We start from the raw sequence: 22,327 nt of genomic DNA, 5'->3' as shown, positions 1-22,327 counted from the left end.
TTCATGGATGCCTTGAGCATTGCCACTTTATTATCTGACTTTCTGCTTTTGAGTTCACTTTTTCTAACGTCTCATGTCAGTGTCATCACATAGCACAGTCTTTCACTTACCATCTTATTTCATTTCTTCTACAGTTCTCAGAATTCAGAGTATCATTATTCGAGAGTACCCTTCTGCCATAAAAGCATGAGCATGTTAATTAACTCTAATCATTTCACAGGTATATAGACATTGTACACTATCATGCTTTCTTTACAAGGCACACATATAATGAAATATATAGTTGACAGATAAAAGAATAATAACAGTTTAGTAAAACCAAGTTTGACTTTTCTCCCCAATGGAGATGGGGAAAGTGATACCGGTTTTCCTTTTTAGAAAGTTACACTGAATGGGCAGCTGCCAGAAGATGACAGCAGACAGAGTAAAGGCATCCTTTCTACATGCTGCTCCTTTGCAGACAACACTTGTAGGCTCTTCTCCATGTGACCATAATAATGTCCAAAAGGCAGAAGGAAAACCCAATAAAAGTTAGGAATAATGGTGTATGTGATGGTGTGGTCAGGCAGAATAGGAACAAAATTATTCTTGAAGCTTATCAAAATAATGATCTAAAGGAAGTGAATCACACAGCCAATACATAAAATGTATCCTTAAAAAGCCCTAGAAATTCAATAGGGAACTGGTGATGGGTTAATGTTTGCATGTATGTATGTGTGTGCAGCTATTTCTGGGAATCCCTATTGCTAATCAGTGCTATTCATCAGAGGTACAACAGATATATACAAAAGCATGTATAATATAGCATAGGTCATGTATCTTATAACACAGAGGCATAAGGTACTGGATATAAGAAAGCATTAAAAATTTATCTTAGCCACCCATAAACATACACTCTACCAAGACTTGCTACATGAAAATACTGGGGTTGTGGCACAGCCATGTTTTGTTTTAAAGGATAGTTAAAGCAGAAGTGAGAAAACAAGAGAGGAAAGAAAGAAGAATTTGGTGGGATACTTTAGATTAAAACATTTGGAGACAAGGAGGGAAATATAACAGGTCAGGTACTGCTTGCTTTTGGCTACATAAATTTTCATGAATGAAATGCACTCAAGGCAGTTTTAAGGAATAGTTATTCATGGCATTTGATGCAATAAGAGATGACATCTTAGCACTTCCAAGAACCATTCAGAAAAATCTACATCAACCTTGAGGTTTTGGCTTTGTCGTTTTCGTTGTTGTGTTGCTTTGTTTTGTTTGGTACTTTGATTGTTTGCGCCCATCAGTTACAGTCTGGGAGGGACTGATTATAATATCTCCCGCATACTGCTTTCTCAGCTTCCCTGATGTCTTTAATCTTTAAGAGCACATGGTAAGTGTGTTTCCTTAAGGCAGAAAAATAACCACATTTGCAATATGCTCTGTCAACTTCTGCTCCTCCTAAGGCTGCAATACATATCTGCATTAATTCAGATTTGCAATTATAGAGAAAAGGAGATTTTTCATTATAAACAATAGATTAAATGTCCCTCCCTCCAATGCCCATCTTTGTAAGTGCTAGGCAAGTGCTCCACAATGAGTTATATGCCAGGACCCCAAGGGAAGTGTTTTGAATTGATGACATAGGATTTAAAGTTAACACTAAATTTATTTAAATGCTAAACTGTATATTAAGTAGTCATGCAATTCCAAGAAAGAAAATCTTAAAGATGTATTAAGTTTTATACTTTCTTAGTTGTTGTTTCTGCCGCAAAGGGAATGACTGAGATTCAGCCTACATTTGACAATGTTTAGAAAATCTAATTTCAAATGGCATTGCACTGTATGCAGCATAAAACTCAACTTATTTACTTTAAAAAGTAATTTTATGATAGACGGAATGGAAAAAGAAGGAAATCAGTGTCTTTTTTTCTCCAAGAATTTAAAATTTTTCTATGTAGATTTTGGATTATGGTAGGTAAAATTTCTTGGTTAGGGGCATAGTTATACTTTGATTGAAAAGGAACAGTTTTACTACAGAAACCTCTTCAGAAAGGTCATTTATGGCCTCCAATATAGACAATTCATTCAGCAGTATAGAGTTTATTCAGTCACTACTGATAGAAATACTTCAATTTATCTTTCAGTGCAGTGATTCTCAACCTGTGGGTCACGATTTGGGGCATTGTATTCTGGATATTTACATTATGATTCATAACAGTAGTAAACTTAGTTATGAAGTAGCAATGACAGTAATTTATAGTTGTGGGGGGTTGGCACAGCCTGAGGAACTATATAAAAGAGTTGCAGCATTAAGAAGGTTGAGAGCCACTGTTTTAGTCTATTGAGAGACCAATAACATGAAACTGTCTTTGAGTGATTGCTGTTTTGTGAAAAACAAATCACAAAGCAGTGCTGACATCTGAAATAGATAAAAATCAGCCAAGATATAATAGAGCACCATCAGTATTATCACTATTCAGTGAAAAGCTACTTTCTGGGATTGCACGTGGATTCAGTACGTTATACTCATGTCTGTTACGCGTGAAAATTGAATCTGATGGTGAGAGTAAAACCAGATGTGAGTGTGACCACTAGTGCTGAAGGAAAGCAAAATACATCTAACTGAATAGTGGTAAAATCTTGCCTGGCCATTCTATACCTCTACATTCTATTATACCTGTGAAAGATAATTAGGAACATCACTTAAAGTTGCTGTCTTTGAGCTACATGTCCCATTTTCTGGTAAAGATTTGGGTTGCATACCATGGCAAACAACTGCTCACACTAGCTAAGAGGACAGGTGTACCCACCATCTTTCCATACTTTCATTGAAGAAAAATTTCTACATTGGCACCTAAAGCATTTATTGGCAGTAGTGAGCAGAAAGGTAGGTCCCAGGGCTCATCAGCCAGCAAGTCTAGCCAAAGTACTGAGCTCTGGGTTCAGGGGAAGACTTTATCTAAGGGGAATAGTATAGAGAAAAACACTTGTAATCAATCACTGGCCTCCACGTGTGCACATAAGTGCAGGCACACACACACACACACACACACACACACACACACATTGAATACACCACACACAGAGATAAACACAATTTTTAAAGGAAATAATATAAAAAATGTTTTAAAAAAATAACATTGAATTAATGTTCTTCAAGCCTCTTTCTTTCTTGAACATATAATCATTTAAGGTTAGTCAATCAGCACAGGGTGCCTTATACAATGTAAACATTTTGTTCTATCTTACTCCCCAATTTTAAGTTCATTGCTAGAAGTGTGACTGCCACATGCATGTGGTCTTCTGATATCAGATGGAAAGTATTACCTTCTGTGTGTCACTGTTCCTTGTAAGCTCAACTAATTGAACACGTAGATATCTACTTAACTGTCCATGTTTGCTTGGTCTGTAGCCACAGGAACATACAAATTGCTTGTACCCTCCTCTTAAATTTTAATATTATGTTTTAAGTACATCTTAGTGATATCTTTTGTCTATAGATCATTGAACTCACTTCTGTCACCTTGCTTTCTCTTTTGTAACTCTCAAAAATAATTGTAGAATAGTCAGGATACAGGGAATGAAACACTAAGAAAGAAACAGGTTTAAAGATCCCAGGCTCTGTCTTTTCCTTAGTACTGGATTTCTTTCAGATATCTAGCATGTTATTTCCTGTTATTCTAGTATGAGTTCACTGCGTTTCAGTGCAAGCAGAAAATGAAAGGATAAGATTATGTCCAACCCTGGCAACTTCTCAGAACCTGGAGGATTAGGTGATAATGAATCCTTTACTTTCCTTGTCCCTTGCTGATTATGAGTAATGGATTTGCTCTAACTTATGATTACACAGATGTCTGATTCATTGAGAACAGAAAAGATGCTGACTAGTACATGGTGAGCATGTTTCACATGCAGCATGAAAAGTCATTCATCCTCATGTTGATGTGTGTATTCACCTTTTGCTACATGATCACCTCCTGCCCCTGTCCACTTCCTTCCACTCCACACCCTCTATTTCTCCCACCCCCCCCCACACACATACATGATAACTTGAATGATCATTACCCCCACAGGCTCATATGTTTAAATACTTACTCCTCAGTTTGTGGAACTGTTTGAGAAGGATTACAGAGTTGGCATTGTTGGAGAAGATGTGTCACTAGGAGCTGACTTACGATTTCAAAAAGACTCCCATCATTGCCGGTATGCATCAGCTCCTTGTTTGCGGCATGAAAGGAGTTCTCAGCTTCTGCTCCAGCACCATGCCTGCTTGCCTTCTGCTGTGCCCTGCCGTGGTTGTGATTAACTTCTAACCACTTGGAAGTTTAAGACCCAAACAAACCTGCCATTTATGAGTTGCTTTGGTCACAGCTTTATCACAGTGTTATAAAAATAACTATGGGCTTCCCTCCCCGGCCCGGCTGTGCTTGCAGAGCCCCCACGGGGCAGGTACCGGGACGCGGAGGGCGACCTGGGTTGCGGTGGCTGGCTGCAGGGCTCCTCCATACCCCGAGGGCTCAGAGTGGACCAGCTGGACTCCCCTCGCCTCCCCTCCTCGCCGGAGGCGCCCGGTGGGGTGACCGAGGCCGTGCCCGAGAGGCAAGATGACCAACGTAGAACCTCTTCCTAAAAAGGTCCATTTGAGTGAAACAGACTTCAAAGTTATGGCACGGGATGAGTTAATTCTAAGATGGACACAATATCAAGCGTATGTTCAAGCTTTGGAGGGAAAATACACAGATCTTAATTCAAATGATGTGACTGGCTTACGGGAATCTGAAGAAAATTAAAGCAGCAACAGCAGGAGTCTGCACGAAGGGAAAACATTCTGGTCAAGCGATTAGCAACCAAGGAACAGGAAATGCAAGAGTATACTACTCAAATCCAGTACCTCAAGCAAGTCCAGCAGCCGAGTGTCGCCCAACTGAGATCAACAATGGTAGACCCAGCGATCAACTTGTTTTTCCTAAAAATGAAAGGTGAACTGGAACAGACTGAAGACAAACGTCAACAAGCCCAAAATGAACTGAGTGCCTGGAAGTTTACTCCTGATAGGTAAACAAATCATACTCCCCAGTCAAGACTTCCCTGACAGACCCACCTCGAGAAAGCTGTGGTGGGACAACCAAGTACTCGTTTCCACTCCAAGACTCAGACTTTTTGAGACAAAAAAGCCACATTCTTATACTGTCCAGCTTGTAATGGTTAATGTAAAACTTACAGGTGAACCTTGTGTTTCGGCTTCTCTCTTCCCGCTTCCCCTTGCTTCAGAGACCTGATGCCGTCGGACTATTCCGAAGAAGAGGCCACCTCCGACAAATTCCCCTTCTAGAACATGTAGACATTTTGAGAAATGTTTCTGTTTGAAGAAAATAGAGGGGAAAACAGAAGTCTTAAGTCTGTGGCACACTGTTCAGACAGTTTGGAGGATTGAAAACCTAGAGGTTTTAAATTATGAATTGAACATGTAAAATTCCACTAAAATGTAAAAATGGAATACACATCGCTCTTAACCTTGAGCATAGTGACTTAGAGACACTGTACATCAGTTATGCCAATAAGACTGTGGACTTCATGACTATTGAACTACTGGGTCAAAACTCAAATGAGGTAAATTTTGCCTTTAAAGGGTTTACGTGCTAAGAACCAACTTCTAATAGCCATGAGACAATCAAATCATAGCTACCAGTACAAGTAGTGCATATATTTATCCATTAGCTCTGAGCTCTATATTACATAATGGAGCCTTAAATCTATGTGGTTTTTTATCAATGGTTTGTTCTTTGAATGGTTGTGGAAACTGTAGATAATCTTTACCGAGGATTGTACAAACATGAAGGTGTGGTCTCACACTTCAGGTTTAAACTGTTTGAAGCATTCATTTTACAACTAGATTGTATAAGGTATTGGCTGTGATGAGACTGCCGTTATTTAGTAAACCCTCATCTCATTCAGCAGGCACATGTTAAACAGCATTGTCGTTGGTGTTAAATGGGGGAATGCGTTCCTTCATTGTATTTGGGCCTTTTGTATCGAATTCTTGATATTAAATTAAATGTGCCTTGAAATATTTTTTTTTAAATTCAAGGAATACTCTGATAATTTTGTTGTGCTCTTAATATTTTATTTGGGGGGCTGTGGAGAGCAGATCAACACTTTGGAAAAATTATTGTGTGCTTTTCAAAGTGAAGGAAAAGGCTGTCTCGTTTGAAAGACTTTATTCCAGGTGGTATAAAAGACAAGGAGACTTGGCATGTGGCCCAGGATATTGCAGTAGAGCATAATGTGGGACAGTCTCACAAGGTACCTGCCAGAAGATTGTGGAAATAATGTGTTAGATCTCTGGGCTGGCCCATGTGAGACTTTCTGTGAATTTTAAAAAGGTATAGTGATCATTCTAGCAAACTCATTGCTCACTTAGATAATTGAGGCATTATATTCTTCATGCTTCCATCTAATCCTGGAGGTGAATTTTTTCCCCCCATCTATAAGTCACCAGTTTGAATTTTCGCTTGGTGATAATGGAGTCTGAGATGAGTAGAAGATAAATGTTCCAGCTTGTTCCAGCGTTTAAGTGCAGTTTTAACAAGGGTGACTTAAGTTCTCTCTTAATCGTTCAAATCAATTCCAAACAGGCAAAAAGTTAATGGCGAAGTGTCGAATGCTTATCCAGGAGAACCAGGAGCTTGGAAGGCAGCTGACCCAGGACTGTATTGCACAGCTTGAAGCAGAGTTGGCTTTGCAGAAGAAATATAGTGAGGAGCTTAAAAGCAGTCAGGATGAACTGAATGACTTCATCATTCAACTTGACGAAGAAGTAGAGGGTATGCAGAGCACCATTCTAGTTCTTCAGCAACAATTGAAGGAGACACGACAGCAGTTGGCGCAGTACCAGCAGCAGCAGTCTCTAGCTTCAGGCCCAAGTACCAGCAGGACTACATCTTCTGAACCCATAGATCAGGCAGAGGCCACAAGCAAAGACTGCAGTCTTCTGGCAAATGGACCAAGTAATGGCAGTTCCTCCCTCCAGCGGACATCTGGGTCTGGATTTCACGGGGAGGGGAACACAACTGAGGATGACTTTCCTTCTTCTTCAGGGAATGGTAATAAGGCCTCCAACAGCTCAGAGGAGAGAACTGTCAGAGGATGTAGTAGTTATATAAACCCACTCAGTGCAGGGCATGAAAGTGTAGACTCTCCCACGGGCAGTGAAAACTTTCTCACACATCACTCAAATGACACAGACTCCAGTCATGACTCTCAAGAGGAGAAAGCAGTCAGTGGGAAAAGTAATCGAACTGTGGGTTCCCGCCACATTCAGAATGGCTTGGACTCAAGTGTAAATGTACAGGGTTCAGTTTTGTAATATTTTTCCAGCAAATTTTTATGCAGTGTCATTTAATTTGGGAGAGGATACTGTAAAATTAATGCATACTTTTGTCACAATTTGCCTTTTTGTGGGTGTGTTTTTGTTTGGTTCCTTTTTTTTCTTTTTTTTTATTGCTTCAATACCTCTGCCACTTTGAAAATCTTAACAGTTAATTACTTTGAACATTGCTAAAAGAACATTTTGTGTAGGGTGAAGTTATTTTCATATGAGTTAATGTGAAGCTGTAAATGGGAATCTATAACAATGATGTCTGTATAAATCTGTGTCTATCTAGAAGCTGGGTTGCGTAAGGGCATTCTTCTTCATGCTGTTATAGACTTATGCACCATTCAGGCTTGTTAGAGTAGATGTGGGTTATGAATGCCAAGTTTGTCCAGTACAGTAGTTTTTATCACTAAAAAGTTGGACTTGGAGTCCTATAGTAGTTTCAGTGTTAGATAAAGTTTTTCCACCATCTGTGCTTTCATCTTTAGGTGACTGAATGTTTAAGAAATCTGTGTGCATAGTTACTAAGTTTTTATGAACTGTTGTGTCCTCCTGTTAATGCATATTGCCCTGTGACTCCAGTATATCTCACCTGTACTGACCAAACCTAAATAAAAAATCTTTATTATGAAAAAAAATAACTATGGTAAAGTTGGTACCAAGGAGTGTGCTATTGCTGTAACAAGCCTGGCTTTAGAAGGATATGGAAGACTTTGGGACTTTGGTCTAGGAAAGTGAATGGTACATCCAAGTAGAAGCTTGAAAGACAACAGTGCTGAGAGAAATGTGAACTAACTATGGAGGCCTAGCTCAAGAATCTTCAAGAAGAATCAATTGGGATAGATATCATTCTTGTGATATTTTGGCCAAGAATGTGGCTGATTTGGCCCTTGTCCCATAATCCTGCCTGAAGTGGTTTACATTAGACTGTATACCTTTAGATATGTCTAAATAAATAAATATTTATCTATCACCTGTACAGTGCAAAGCATTTGAAATTTATAAGCTATGATTTAGCACATATCAAAAGTGTTGAAATTGTAGAGTCCAGGGACAAAAATGCCCAACAAAAAGTAAAATTAGTCTACCTGTTGGCCCAAAAGAAGAGTGTATAGTACTTTTCATGTGCAAAATCTTGTCTTTGTCTTCAACTGGACTTGGGACACTAATCTACTATTCTAACAGCTCTGTGGTTACATAGCCAATTCCTTATATTGATACTTTGTCTTTCAAAACTGAGTCACATTTGTGATGTGGCATTTATTCTTTCCAGTTTTTCTTGCTTGCCTTATATGTAAGTTCATTTGTACTTCATTAACCTTTTGAGTGTTACCCCCTAGGGAATTCTGTCTGCCCTGTGGTTCTTCACTCAGGGACTAATAATCCCCTGTATATTTAGTGCCAACTCCCACATAGTTTCATAATAACCCTGGTAAATGGTTTTCTATTTTTTCTAATGACAGAATACCTGAAAATTCTACAATTTTAGGTTTGTTTTCAAATGTCTATCGTTATAGCTTTCAAAATGAATGCATAGAATTCACAATAATCTCTCCTAATATTAATAGAACAGATGAATTTATTAGTGGCCAAACTCTGCTCTCAGTCAGCTATCATGCAAATAAGATACAAGGACACATTTTTTCTAATAAAAAATTATTATTATACCCAAATAAGACAAAAAAGAATGTTTTCACTACAGACTGTTATGCTAAAATAAAGCTCATGATATTTTTGATGAACATTAAATACTCTTCACTTTTTTATATGTTAGTAGGTGAAGGTCGTCAAACAGATAACAGACGTTTTAATTCAATAGTTTCTACCTTCAAATCAAGCCATTCCTCCATATTTCTGTCTTAGGTGCCTCACTTAAGCCCAAGTAATTTCTCTCCTATACAGTGATATAGTTTCCAACTTGAGTCTTGATTTACCATTGCTTACTCTGTGCTTTGCAGCAGGATGTCCATCTGAGTTTTCTTAGATTCCCTTTTTAAGGAAGGAAATATTTGTTTTGTGTACAGTTTCTGGGGATTTCACTCCGTCCTGGCAGGAATGCAATGACTTGACTGTAGTCGTATCTGGCCTTGCCAGTGTATTTGTGTTAGTGGCCACACTCCTTTGGTCATGGCTTCAGGTGCTGAAAGAACCAGAATGCAGGGAAGTGGGTGTGGAGGGGTGGTCTCTCTCTCTCTCTCTCTCTCTCTCTCTCTCTCTCTCTCTCTCTCTCTCTCTCTAGCCTCAGATCAGATCTGGAGAACAGAGACTGCATCCTCTGGAGCAGAGAAACCTGCAAATTTTCTTTATTATTATCTGTGTAAGTTGTTCCCCAATAAAACACGTGTTTATCATTTATCTTGGGTCTAGTGAACTCATTACAACCCTGAGTTCATACAGCTTTGAATCATTGGAGTTGGAGGTGTCTTTACATTTACTCACATTGTAGCTGACTGGGAGAAGAATCCAGCTATTATTATAGGCATCTGTTCTATTTCTTAGCTTGATAATATTATTTACAAAAAAAGCCCCAAACCTTTATTCTCACTGAGAATGAAAATGAAATAATAAATAATCTACAATATCTATTATAATCTCCAAGATAATTAAAAATTGTTATAAAAGCAAGCTTTGAGATAGAGAAGCATAAAGCAAAGGGGCCAATGAGATACCTCATGAATAAAGGCACTTGATACCAAGCCTGACTAACTGAGTTCAACCACCAGATCTACTTAGTAGATTCAGAGACCAATCTCCCTTTGCTTTCTTCTGACAACCACCAGAGTACATGTACTCATGCACAACACACACACACACACACATACACACACACACACACACACACACACACACACACACACACACTAGATATCATAGTTTTAAAAGCTTCCATGGGGCTGAGGAAAGACCTCAGTTAGTTAGCAAAATGTTGACACATAGGTGTGAGACATGAGTGGGATCTCTATAATTCACATGAAAGTCCTGTGTTGGTGGTGTTTATAGCCCTAGGGCTAAGGAGCAGAGGCAGGATTGTCCCTCACACTTGTTAGCCAGCCAGCCTAGCTTCATTGGCAAGCTCCTGACTTGTGAGAGATCCTGTTTCAAAGAAAGTTCCTGGAGTTCACGAGCAAATGGCATCCTAGGTTCTCTTCTTCCTTCATCTTCATACACTCACACACATGCACAAATGTACACTCATGCCCACACACATTTTGATAAACAGACACATACACACCTATGTACATATTAACATACACATCTACATATGTATTTCTAAATATAGATTTATAAAATTAAATTAAACATCTAATATGCTTCATTTTTACATATTCTAAATATATGCTAAATACATTCTTAAGTAAAATTTTGGGGGGTAGAATAATACTGGTTTAGCAACTTTTTAATTTTTATTTTAGAAACAATCTTATTTTACATATCATCTCCCCATTCCCTCGAACTCTCATCCTTCCATGCCACCCACTGACCCCCAGCAACCAATCCCCAAGGACAATAAGGCCCTCCATGGGGGACCATCAAAGTCCATCACATCATTTAGGGATACATTTCATGTATCTGGGCTGCAATAGTATTCCTCCATAAGGAATGTGATCCCAAAAGTCTATTTGTGCTCTAAGGATAAAAACTGCTCAGGTCTTCTAGCTGGCACCCACATTCAGAAGGCTTGGGTCAGTTCAATGCTGCTTCCCCAGCTTTAAGACTAAGGTCTCTGTGCTCTCACTAGGTCAGGTCAACTGTTTCTGCAGGTTTCTCCAGCACAGTCTTGGCTCCTTTGCTCATCCCTTGTCCCTCTCCACAACTGGATTCCAGGAGTATGGCTCAGTGTTTATCTGTGGGTGCCTGTTTCTGCTTTGATCAGCTACTGGATGAAGGCTTTAGGAATGGCAACCAAGGAAGACATCAATCTCATTATAGGGAAAGGGCATCAAAGGCAGCCTCTCGCCCAATGTTTATAGTCTTAGTTGGGGTCATTCCTGTGGATCCCCTAACATTTCCCCAATGCCAGACCTCTCTCCAAACCTGTACTGTCTCCATCTATCAATGCATCTCCTTTCTTGCCCTCCTCTATTCCTCCCCTGTCTCAGTCCTCCTGATCTCTCCTATTCTTCTCCCCCCTCCACTTCTCCTCTTTCCAACCTCTTCCTCTCCCCCCCATGCTCCCAATTTGCTGAGGGGTTCTTGTCCCCCTTTCCTTCTTCAGGGAGTGCATGCATTCTTCTCTTGGGATCCTTCTGGTTTCCTAGTTTCTCTGGTGGTGTGGATTGTAGGCTAGTAATCCTTTGCTCTATGCCTAATATTCATATATGTTGGGAGCCAGCAGTTCCAGTAACCAGAAGTGCCACTCTGCATTGAATTGTGGATGCTAACTGATTTGCTATTGAATAGCATGGCCTCAGTGGGAAATGTCCCCTCTACAGGACTAAGCATTTGAATAGGCCTGCACCTGGGTGAAGGGCTAGGTCTGTAAGTATAAAGAGAAGACAGAGAGAGTTAGGAGCCATCTAGCAGAGATGGGTTGACTGGAGAAGAGAAATGGCTTCAGGGTCAGGGAAGCATGGTTAGGAAACAGCCAGGAAGATGCTGAATAAAGGAAAGACTCCAGTTTTTGCAACATGGAACTGAGAGCTCTCTAAAGATGACAAGATGCCTGTGTTTGGTCTTTATTGCTGTTGGGTTGCTAGGATTTTTCAAGTCCATGCTCCTCGACTCAGGCCAAACCTCATGGCGTCCGTGGCTTGGGGCTGAGACATGCCGAGCCACGACAAAATGACACCCAAACATGGGGCCTGAGAACAGGGGAAGAAGCCATGGACACCACGAAGAAAGGGACACCAAAGAAGCAATGGACAAGGCAGAGGCATGGACACTTCGAAGAGATAGTTGTCGCAGGCAAACGTCTCGGAGAAGAAGCCCACAGGAAAAAGAAGAAAGAAGTGGCCCACAGGAAAAAGCCCACAGGAAAAAGCCCACAGGAAAAAGCCCACAGGAAAAAAAGAAAGAGTACAGTGAGTGAGCAGAATTAAATCAGGAATAAAACTGTATATAATTATAGAAATAGGAAACTGATATTTGTAATATAAAATAGGAAGACGTCAGCCAGCAGCTGACTAGAAAAGGTAAATTGGGTTATTTAACCCTTAAAGTAGAAAGGTGCACAAAAGTATACATAAGACAAAAATATCAATCAGCAGCTGAAAGAAAAGGTAAAGTGGATTATTTAACCCTTAAATAAGAGAAGGTGCACAAAGTATATGTGAGACTGAAATGTCAGTCAGATGATAAAGTAGTAAAATGTAATGCGTTAAACTCCGGAGTGAAAAATGCAGGTAATTTTAAATATGAAACAGGAATATTAGCCAGATGGTAAAGACAAGTAAGTTAGCCTTGAAAGTAAAAATGTATATAGTTAGAGAAATCAGGCAGATAATTGTTTTCAGATGATTGTATATTTGTTTACTTGGGTCCAGTTTAATAGCCAGGAGAGCTGAAACAAAGAGTTTTAAAAGGATCCTTCCTGCTCGCAAAAGCCACTGCCGTGACCCTGTCAGCGTTTTGAGTTGTGGCAGGGCTTGGGAAGACATAGTTGTGGCCTACATACATGCAGGATCATGGGAGATAGCTAGGAATGTAATGGAGAACAGAAAACTCCATGCCTGCTAAGGGGCGCTGGATGGTAAAGAATATACAGGGCAGATGATTGGGATGAGCAGGAAGAGAGAGTTAATAAGTACCAAGTTAGAGAATCTTCACCTCCTTCATTTTAAACTGGGAATACAGAGAGGCAAAAACACAGTGGTAAAATTCAGCAGGAAATAAGAGACTTGAAAGTTCTAACAAAATCACTTACAGGAGATAATAAATTTACAGGTTTCCTTGGATCCGAGAGAGAGAGAGAGAGAGAGAGAGAGAGAGAGAGAGAGAGAGAGAGAGAGAGAGAGAGAGAGAGACTCAGGGGAACATAAGCAGGATGCATGCACCAATACCATTCAAACAGCTCAAGGAACTAAAGATGGCTTATGTCCACTATGGACCAACAGCACTTTTTACCAGATGCTGATAGAAAATATTGCTATAGAAGCCTCACCCCTAGGAAATTTGAAAGCGTGTAGCCAAGGCGTGCTGGTCAGGAAGGGAATAGTTGTTATAGAGAGCAGGAAGGGACCTAGGGAATTAGTTCAGAATTTGTCACTAAGCCTGTGTGGACATTATCCAAAAAGGTTAGAGACACAGGTGTTGAAACTTTGATTGTGAAACTGCTCGCTTATGAGAATGCTGGTACTACATGCCAGGCCGTGCTAGAACCTCGCAGGAAGAGGACTGACATAGGCGAGTTTATTAAGATTTTTTTAGATATTGGACCTAGCTTACACTCAGGGATTAGCGATGGTGGCTGCCTTACAGGAACTTCAGTTAAAAATATGTTATTCCTACAGAGAAAGCAAGGCATAGGGAAGGAAGAAATGCACAAAGCCTTCTAGAGGTTACTTTGGATGTGTTCAGGAAGGTTACCAGGTCAGAGTCCCAACAAAAGAGAGAATGGGGAATCAGGCTTGTGCCCGAAATACAGTCACAGATTTTCCAGTGGCCCTGTGGACAAAAGTCGGGCTAAGGTCAAGGTCAGTTCTGGCAGGGACCAAAGTCCGCCAGCCCTCAGTCAGTGGCAAGGTGCCACCTCGGTCCGGCATCCGCAGCAGGCTCGACAAGTGGCTAACAAAATAAAAGATTGGGAAAGGATCCTCAAAAACTTTATATAAGTCTCAAAAATTGTTTGCGGCATACGTTGTACTCTAAAGAAATTAAGATTTAATAGATAGCAATTAGAAAAGATAGTTTACAATATTTGAGTGATTTTTTGTTAGAAGTTAAATAATCAATGGGTGAGTCCCTTTTGGGGGGCATCTAATGATGATTTATATCCTTTAAATAAGATTCTGTAAGGAGGTAGTGATCCCCATTTACCCAGACAGCTAACTAAGAAGGTAAACAAGTCCTTCTATAATTAGAGGAGGCAATTCAGCATCAAGAGATATATTATATTGACTATGCAAAGCAATGGGAAGCTTATGTGCTTCCACAAAGCATAGTCCAACTTCTGTTCTATGGCAGAAGGAACCATTACTATGGTTACACCTCCCTGTCTCGCCAGCCTAAGTATTAAGCCCTTATTTTAAAACAGTAGCCTGCATGGTACAGAAATGCCATATGGATTCTAAGAGGTATTTTAGGAGAGAACCAATTATAATACATGTTCCTTATTACAAGCAACAGGTTGACTCTTTCAGAAAAGTGATTCATGGGCAATTGCCTATGCTCTGTTTACAGGAAAAAATGATTATCAGTTTGTAGCTTATAGGCTGTTACAATTTACTAGGATACAACCTTATATTCCCCAAAAGTTGTAAAAAGCAGTTCTATAAAAATATGCTATGTTAGTTTTTACTGATGGTTCTAATGGGAGAGCTGCTTGCATATGTTATTGATGGAAAGGAATATATGGAGCAGACAGCTCTGGCTTCAGCTCAAATAGTCGAATTTCGAGCTGTTGTAATGGTATTTCAGCTCCTAGTAAATAATTCATTTAATTTGTAGACTGACAGTCACTATATCTTTAAGGTTCTTCAGATAATAAAGACAGTTCCATGCATAGGATCCAGTAATAATCAGGTTAGAATATTATTTGAGCGAATTCAAAATATTATTCACCTATAAGAATTGCCATGGTTTATGGGTCACACTGGGAACCTATTAAATAAGGCCTTTCCCTGATTATTAGCCAAATGAAATGAGTCAACAGATTAATTAACAAAATTGGTTGATTTGCCTTAAAATAAAGAAAGCTCTACAGTCTTGTAACTTTCTTCATCAAAATAGCAAAAATCTTAGAAAGCAATTTGGCTTAACCAGAAAGACTGCAGGCCAAATCATCAAACAATGTGGAATGTGTCCACAGTATCTACCTATGGCTAATTTAGGGATGAATCCTCGAGGTTTACTCCCTAACCATCTATGACAAATGGATGTTACTCATTGCAGAGTTTGGCAAGTTAAAAATATGACACATAGCAATTGACACATATTCAGATTTCTTGATATTATAAGTCACTGTTTTAAGATGGTTTTGCTTACATGGGAGTTGCAGAAATTATTAAGACAGATAATAGAGATGGATATTATGATGAGGCATTTCAGTTATTTTGTCCTTGTTGGGAAAATGATCATAAGACAGATATTCCTTGTGATCCTCCAAGACAAGGAATTTTAGAACATGCTCATACCTCCTTAAAAACACAGCTTCTAAGATTAAAAAGGGGGGAGCTGAACCCCAGACTCCACATGATGCATTAAACCACGTACTGTTTATCTTAAACATTTTAAATGTGAATGCCAGTGAGCAATCTGTTGCAAACAGATTCTGGCACACCCAAAACTCCAGCGAATTTTGCTTAGGTCAATTGGAGAAGCAATAGAGGGGGCCAGATCCCATAATTATTTGGGGTGAAGGGCATGTCTTTGTTTTGTTTTCTCGAAGGTGGAGGACTAGGCATGCTGGCTTCTGGAACGGTTGGTGAGATGCATGGAACAGAGACGAATTGGACCTGGGTCCACAGGAGACCGTCTGAACCAGCTGGAGTGAAACACCAAACCTGTATTCCCAAACTTTGAGTACATCCGACCTACAGCCAGAGGAAAAAAGACAACAGACAGCAGTTCCAGTTTCACAATGTTTTCCAGAGCCCCAGCTTCCCTACAGACAGACTATATCCACCTCTCTGAATCTGTGAGTGTTCATCTCAGACCAGACTAAGAACTGGACAACAAAAAGCTTGCCTTCTTGCCACATCTAGACACACAAAACTGTTTTGCCAGTTTTCTCATGGAAAAAAAGGACCCATTTAGGACAGTTGGATACTGGTATAAAATGAGTGGCAAAAGCCCCTTCACAATGTTTAAATGAGACATGGACAAAAGACTTTTCAGTTAACATTCAAAGACTATGTATGATATTACAAACCTGATTTCAGAACTTAACAGATTTCAGAACTTTGGACTTTAAGCAAGAAATAGAAAGTTTCAAAGGGCATTGTGTTCCAGGCAGTCAATAAAGGAAAAAAGTTTACAATTGTGAAATTGTTCACATCCCACAGATCTTGAGAATATCTTATTGTCTTTTGTATTGTAACTCATCCTAATGTATGTTCAGGATGAAATTTTTAATGGCTGTGACCGCCATAAGTGTTATGCAAATGTTCCTAGAAGTCAGAGTTCATTCTAACAGGAATATAACCTGTATGTTTAAGAGAGCAAACTTAAGTGTGTCTGTACCAGAGACACTGGAGGCATTCCCAAGCATATTTTAAAAGGCCATTTTAACCTTTAAGCATGTCCATCCCACAGAACATTTGAGGCTGCCAGAGCTCAGGTGCTACCTCCCAGTGGATTTTTTTCTGATTCAGGAATTCTTGGAGCTGGACCAGGCCCATTCCCCATTAATCATATTTGCTTTACAGAGACTGATTCCAGCCAGAGACAGGTAAGGTTTTCCTTGCCTACAGAGAATCCTAAGACAGAACAGGCATGATGGAATGTGTGGTTCCATGACAACCCCCCTCGTAGGTTGAAGGGAGCAAACAAAGCCAGGCACAGTCATCTGTTGTAGAGGCATGGGTTTCTTTTTATTAATTTAAGAGAAGGGAATTGTCGGAAGCCATGAAAATTCCATTAGGAAATTTCAGGCAGTTCCAGTAACAGGGAGCTCCAGTCTGCATTGAATTGCAGATGCTAACTGATTTGCTATTGAATAGCTTCTCAGTTTCAGGAGGTCCCATATTGTCAATCTCAGTGTCTGTGCTACTGGAGTTATGTTCATGACGTGCTCTCCTGTACCAATTCCTTCAAGGGTATTTCCCACTTTCACTTTTAAAAGTTTCAGTGTGGCTGAATTTATGTTGTGATCTTTGATCCATTTGGACTTAAGTTTTGTGCATGGCAATAGACATGGATCTATCTGCAATCTCATACATGTCAGCATCCAGTTATGCCAGCACCATTTGTTGAAGACTGTTTCTTATTTCCATTGTATAACTTCAGCTTCTTTGTCAAAAATCAGGTATTCATAGGTGTGTGGATTAATACCATTGGTCTGCCTGTCTACTTTTCTGCCAATATAAAGCTGTTTTCAGGACTATGGCTCTATAATAGTGCTTGAAGTCAAGGATGGTATTGCCTCCAGAAGTTCCTTTATTGTACAGGGTTGTTTGGGCTATCCTGGGTCTTTTGTTTTTCCATATAAAGTTGAGTATTGTTCTTTCAAGATCTGTGAATAATTGTGCTAGGATTTTAATGGGTATTGCAATGAATCTTTAGATTGCTTTTGGCAAGATTACCATCCTACCTATCCAAGAGGATGGGAGATCTTTCCATTTTCTGGTAACTTTTTGAATTTTTTTTCTTTAAAGACTCAAAGTTCTTGCTATACAGGTCTTTCACTTGTTTGGTTAGCATTACCCCAAGATATTTTATGTTGTTTGTGGATATTTTAATGGGTGATGTTTCTCTGATTTTTTCTCAGTCCTAATATAATATATATATATATATATATATATATATATATATATATATATTGGCTACTGATTTTTTTTTAGTTAATCTTGTATCCTGCTACTTTGCTTAAGGTGTTTATCAGCTGTAGGAGTTCCCTGGTAGTTTTTCAGGTCACTTATGTAAACTATCATATCATCTGCAAGCAGTGAAAGTTTGATTTCTTCCTCTCCAATTTGTATCCCTTGATCTCCTTTACTTGTCTTATTTCTCTATCTAGCAATTCAAGTACAATATTGAAGAGGTATGGAGAGAGTGGACAGCCTTATCATGTTTCTGATTTTAGAGGAATTGCTTTGAGTTTCTCTCTATTAGTTTGATGTTGGCTGTTGGTTTTCTGTATATTGTTTTTATTTTGTTCAGGTATGTTCTTGTTATCCCTGATCTCTCCAGGATTTTTATCATGAAGAGGTGTTGGATTTTTCAAAGGTTTTTTCAGCATCTAGTGAGATGATCATGTGGTTTTTCTTTTTCAGTTTGTTTATATGGTGGATTACATTGATGGATTTTCGTATGTTGAACTAACCCTGCATCCTGGGGATGAAGCCTACTTGATCATGGGGAATGATTTTTCTGATATATTCTTGGATTCGGTTTGCCAGTATTTTATTGAGTATTTTTGCATCAAAGTTCAACATGAAGGATATTGGCTTGTAGTCCTCTTTTTTTAGTTGTGTCTTTGTGTGGCTTGTGTACCAAGGTAATTGTAGCCTCGTAAAAAGTTTGGCAATGACCTTTCTGCTTCTATCATGTGGAACAATTTGAGGAGTATTGGTATTAGCTCTTCTTTGAATTTCTGGTAGAATTCTGCACTGAATCCATCTTGCCCTGGGCTTTTTTTGGTTGGTAGACTTTTGATGACTGCTTCTATTTCCTTAGGGGTTATAGGTCTGTTTAATTGCTTATCTGTTCTTGATTTAATTTTGGTAAGTGATATCTGTCCATAAAATTGTCCATTTCCTTTTAAATTGTCCAATTCCATTTAAATTTTCATATGTTGTGGAGTACAGGTTTTCAAAGTATGACCTGAAGATTCTCTATATTTCCTCAATGTCTGTTGTTATGTTCCACTTTTCATTTCTGATTTTGTTAATTAGCATGCTCTCTCTCTGCCTTTTGGTTAGTTTGGATAAAGGTTTATCTATCTTGTTGATTTTCTCAAAGAACCAACTCTTTGTTTTCCTGATTCTTTGTAGTGTTTTCTTTGTTTCTACTTTATTGATTTCAGCCCTCAATTTGATTATTTCCTGACATCTAATCCTGTGGGGTGAACTGAAACATGCTCTAAAATGTCAAGTCTGGTTTTTAATTATGAAAAGGCATACTTTTTTCCTCAAAGTGAAATATAAACCTTCACACAAAAATATTTCTAGGTTATTATTATACATAATCACCATTTCTACTTGTAACAGGGGATCAGCCAACACTAAGATAGCTGATAAATCTGATTCTGCCTGCACTCATGGACCATTGGAACTCTTATATAGCTGCTAGAAATAGTAGATTGTATAATTACTTTATAGGCTACCTTGCCATTGCCTTTGAGAGATGAATATGTCCATTTGCACAACTCATTCGTTGAACAGGTGTACAAAGGTACTAGATCATCATTGCAAAAACTGGAAATTGCTAACCTATCTCCTTGGATAAATCGTGGTATATGAGCATCATATTCTACATGATTTTATGTAAATCATTCAACAAAAATTAATGAACTATTGCTACCCAACACAGAATAATAACAGGAATATATTTGAGGTGTGGTGAAAAATAAGCAATCATATGGTGTATTTAATGAATCCAAGGAAAATAAAATTAATGACACATAGGTTATTTTTACACATGTGTGCTTATAAAAACATTTAACCAAGTGAAAAATTAAAAGGTCTGAGGAAAGTAAATGATAGCCCCAAGTCAGAAGGTGACAAAGAAAATGGGATATGCAAAACCTTGCAGATGGATGCTGGGGCTGTAGGGGTTAGCAGCATTCTAGCTGCAGGGCTGGGTGCTACATGTTGTATTGTTTTGACTCCAATGTCTGTGACTGTTCTGTGTTTTTGAAAAGTAACTGGACTTAATTCAAAGCTGAACTTAATGTGTTTCCCCTAAATTATCTGCAAAAAAAATATTTTTATTGAACCAATGGAAAGGGAAAAAAATAATTTGCTTTGAAAAGTAGATGTAGCCGGGCAGTCATGGCGCATGCCTTTAATACCAGCACTCGGGAGGCAAAGGCAGGCAACTCGCTATGAGTTCAAGGACAGCCTGCTCTACAAAGCTACACAGAGAAACCCTGTCTCATAAAACAAACAAAAAAAACAAAGGAAAGGAAGGAAGGAAGGAAGAGAGAGAGAAAGAAAGAAAGAAAGAAAGGAAGGAAGGAAGGAAGGAAGGAAGGAAGGAAGGAAGGAAGAAAGAAAGGCAGATGTAAACAAAGATTCCATGTTTCTTTGAACTATCAAAAATGTATTTCTAGCAAAGAGAATAGATGCCATTCCTGCAGACCCTCTAACACTCATTAAAATTCCCTTTCAAAAGACGGGATTTTGGCAGGCTACAGAAACTATCTTAAGAGCACACCAGGATTGTGAGTTATAAAAATACATCATGTTTTCTTTGAGAGTTTCAGGGATACAGAGGAAGCAGGCACAGAGGAAGAGCCAGTCTTGCACATCTGTAAGCTGCAAATTAATAACATAGTCTAGAACCACATATGTAACACACATTTATACACTTTAATAATCCTTCCTTCTCAACAAAACCAGTGCCAAGTCTATCAGCAAATATTCCTCAGTAAGCTCAGTCAACTTATTTGACTTCATGACTTCTGTAAGTGTATCAGGTTTGGTTAAACAAAATAAACACAGGTGAAGACATTGTTAAGTTAAAGCTTGTCATGTTGCATACAAAATCTGGCAAACTCTAATTGCCCTGGCATGATGACCAACATAAATACAAGAAACCTCGGCAGTAGTCATAGCAATACAATGGTAAAATGCACAAGTTCATCCAGACGTTCAAGAAAAAAAAAAGAAAGAAAGAAAGAAAAGGGTTTAGTCTAAAGTGTTTTATGATTTTCCAGTTTCTTCACTTTGAGCAGATGATTGTTTTCTATACTTACTTTAATTTTTCACACATCTCGAGAGTCACTCCTAAAATGTGACTCTTACTCATATCCTACCTACATAATTAGTGATAAGTAAATGATCTTTCCGTATGATCCTTTATCATAACAACTACACTCACACTGACTCCTGGAGAATTCAATCTCTAGATTTTTGTTGTTTCTGTTGGATTCATTTGTTCTTCCTGGGGCTCTTTATTTCAACGTACCCCCAGCCTTCTTACATTGGGGCATGAGAGACAGCATTTCCACACTGGTCTCAGGGCTATCTTCAGCAGCACATCACTAGCAAAGCCCACATTGCATAAAACTAGGTATAGTGACCCAAGCCTGAAGTCCCAGCATTCCTGATATGGAAGCAGGTAGGTCAGATGTCAAGGTTGAGGTTACCCTAGGCCACATATGTAGTGCCTGAGACAACTGAGAATTTATCTGAGGGAGACGGTGGTGAAAGAAAGCTGGGAAAAGATGACAATGAGAAAAAAAAAAGACAAAGAAAAATGCATGAAAACCACAATAAGAATTAGAACATGAAAGGATCATTTGTTATAATATAATGTCTACTACAATACAATGATCATTCATTATATTATTGTTCATTATGTTGTAAAATCAGGAGGGATTGCCTGGTTTTGTGAACTCCAGTGAGAATGTACATTTCTGAAAACTGTAATTCTTACTCTTCTATGTATGTTCCCCTCTTTATAAATTATCACCCATGCATTTTGACTACTGGTTTAGATTTACAAATAAATTCTAGAAAAACAATTTAAAATGCCAAGTCGATGATTAGGTATTAAGATACTGCATGTATATTGATACAAGTGTTTACTTTTTCTTTTTATTGATTTTTTGGTACTTTCACAATATGTCCTAGTCCTTACATGTCCACCCCTCAGACCCTTGTGACTTCCCCATCCAAAAAAATATTAAAATTAAAAGAAAAGAGTAAGTCCAATTTGTGTTATCTATATACTCAATGGAGCGTGGTCAAACTCTCAGTGGCCAGCCCCCTAAATAGAACTGAGTCTGTCTACACCTGCACCCCAGCCAGAAGTCACCAGTTGTGGAGAGCTAACTTCAACATCCTCATTACATTTTTGAAGAGTTCTCTTTAATGACTTCCTCTCTAGCTGTTCCTTTGTGGGGGTGAGGACTTGGAAGGGTAGGGGTTGTCTCAGTAGCCTCCTTTGACTCTCTTTCTTAACCGTGCATCTGAGATCATCAATATC

At 38.9% G+C, this 22,327-nt stretch overlaps 1 protein-coding gene across 1 annotated transcript; it reads left to right on the top strand.

Annotated features, from left to right (window-relative positions):
• The first annotated feature begins 4,586 nt into the window (after window positions 1–4,586).
• On the top strand, window positions 4,587–7,478 carry LOC100758281 (pre-mRNA-splicing regulator WTAP-like). The gene is given in 3 exon segments (XM_027393497.2): window positions 4,587–4,761; window positions 4,764–5,037; window positions 6,610–7,478. Coding segments are annotated over 3 exon segments (1,188 nt in total). The 3' UTR covers window positions 7,349–7,478.
• Window positions 7,479–22,327: the final 14,849 nt, after the last annotated feature.

This window comes from Cricetulus griseus (genome assembly GCF_003668045.3).
Source record: "Cricetulus griseus strain 17A/GY chromosome 1 unlocalized genomic scaffold, alternate assembly CriGri-PICRH-1.0 chr1_0, whole genome shotgun sequence".
Classification (NCBI taxonomy): domain Eukaryota; kingdom Metazoa; phylum Chordata; class Mammalia; order Rodentia; family Cricetidae; genus Cricetulus; species Cricetulus griseus.
This window is presented reverse-complemented; position numbering and strand designations above follow the sequence as displayed.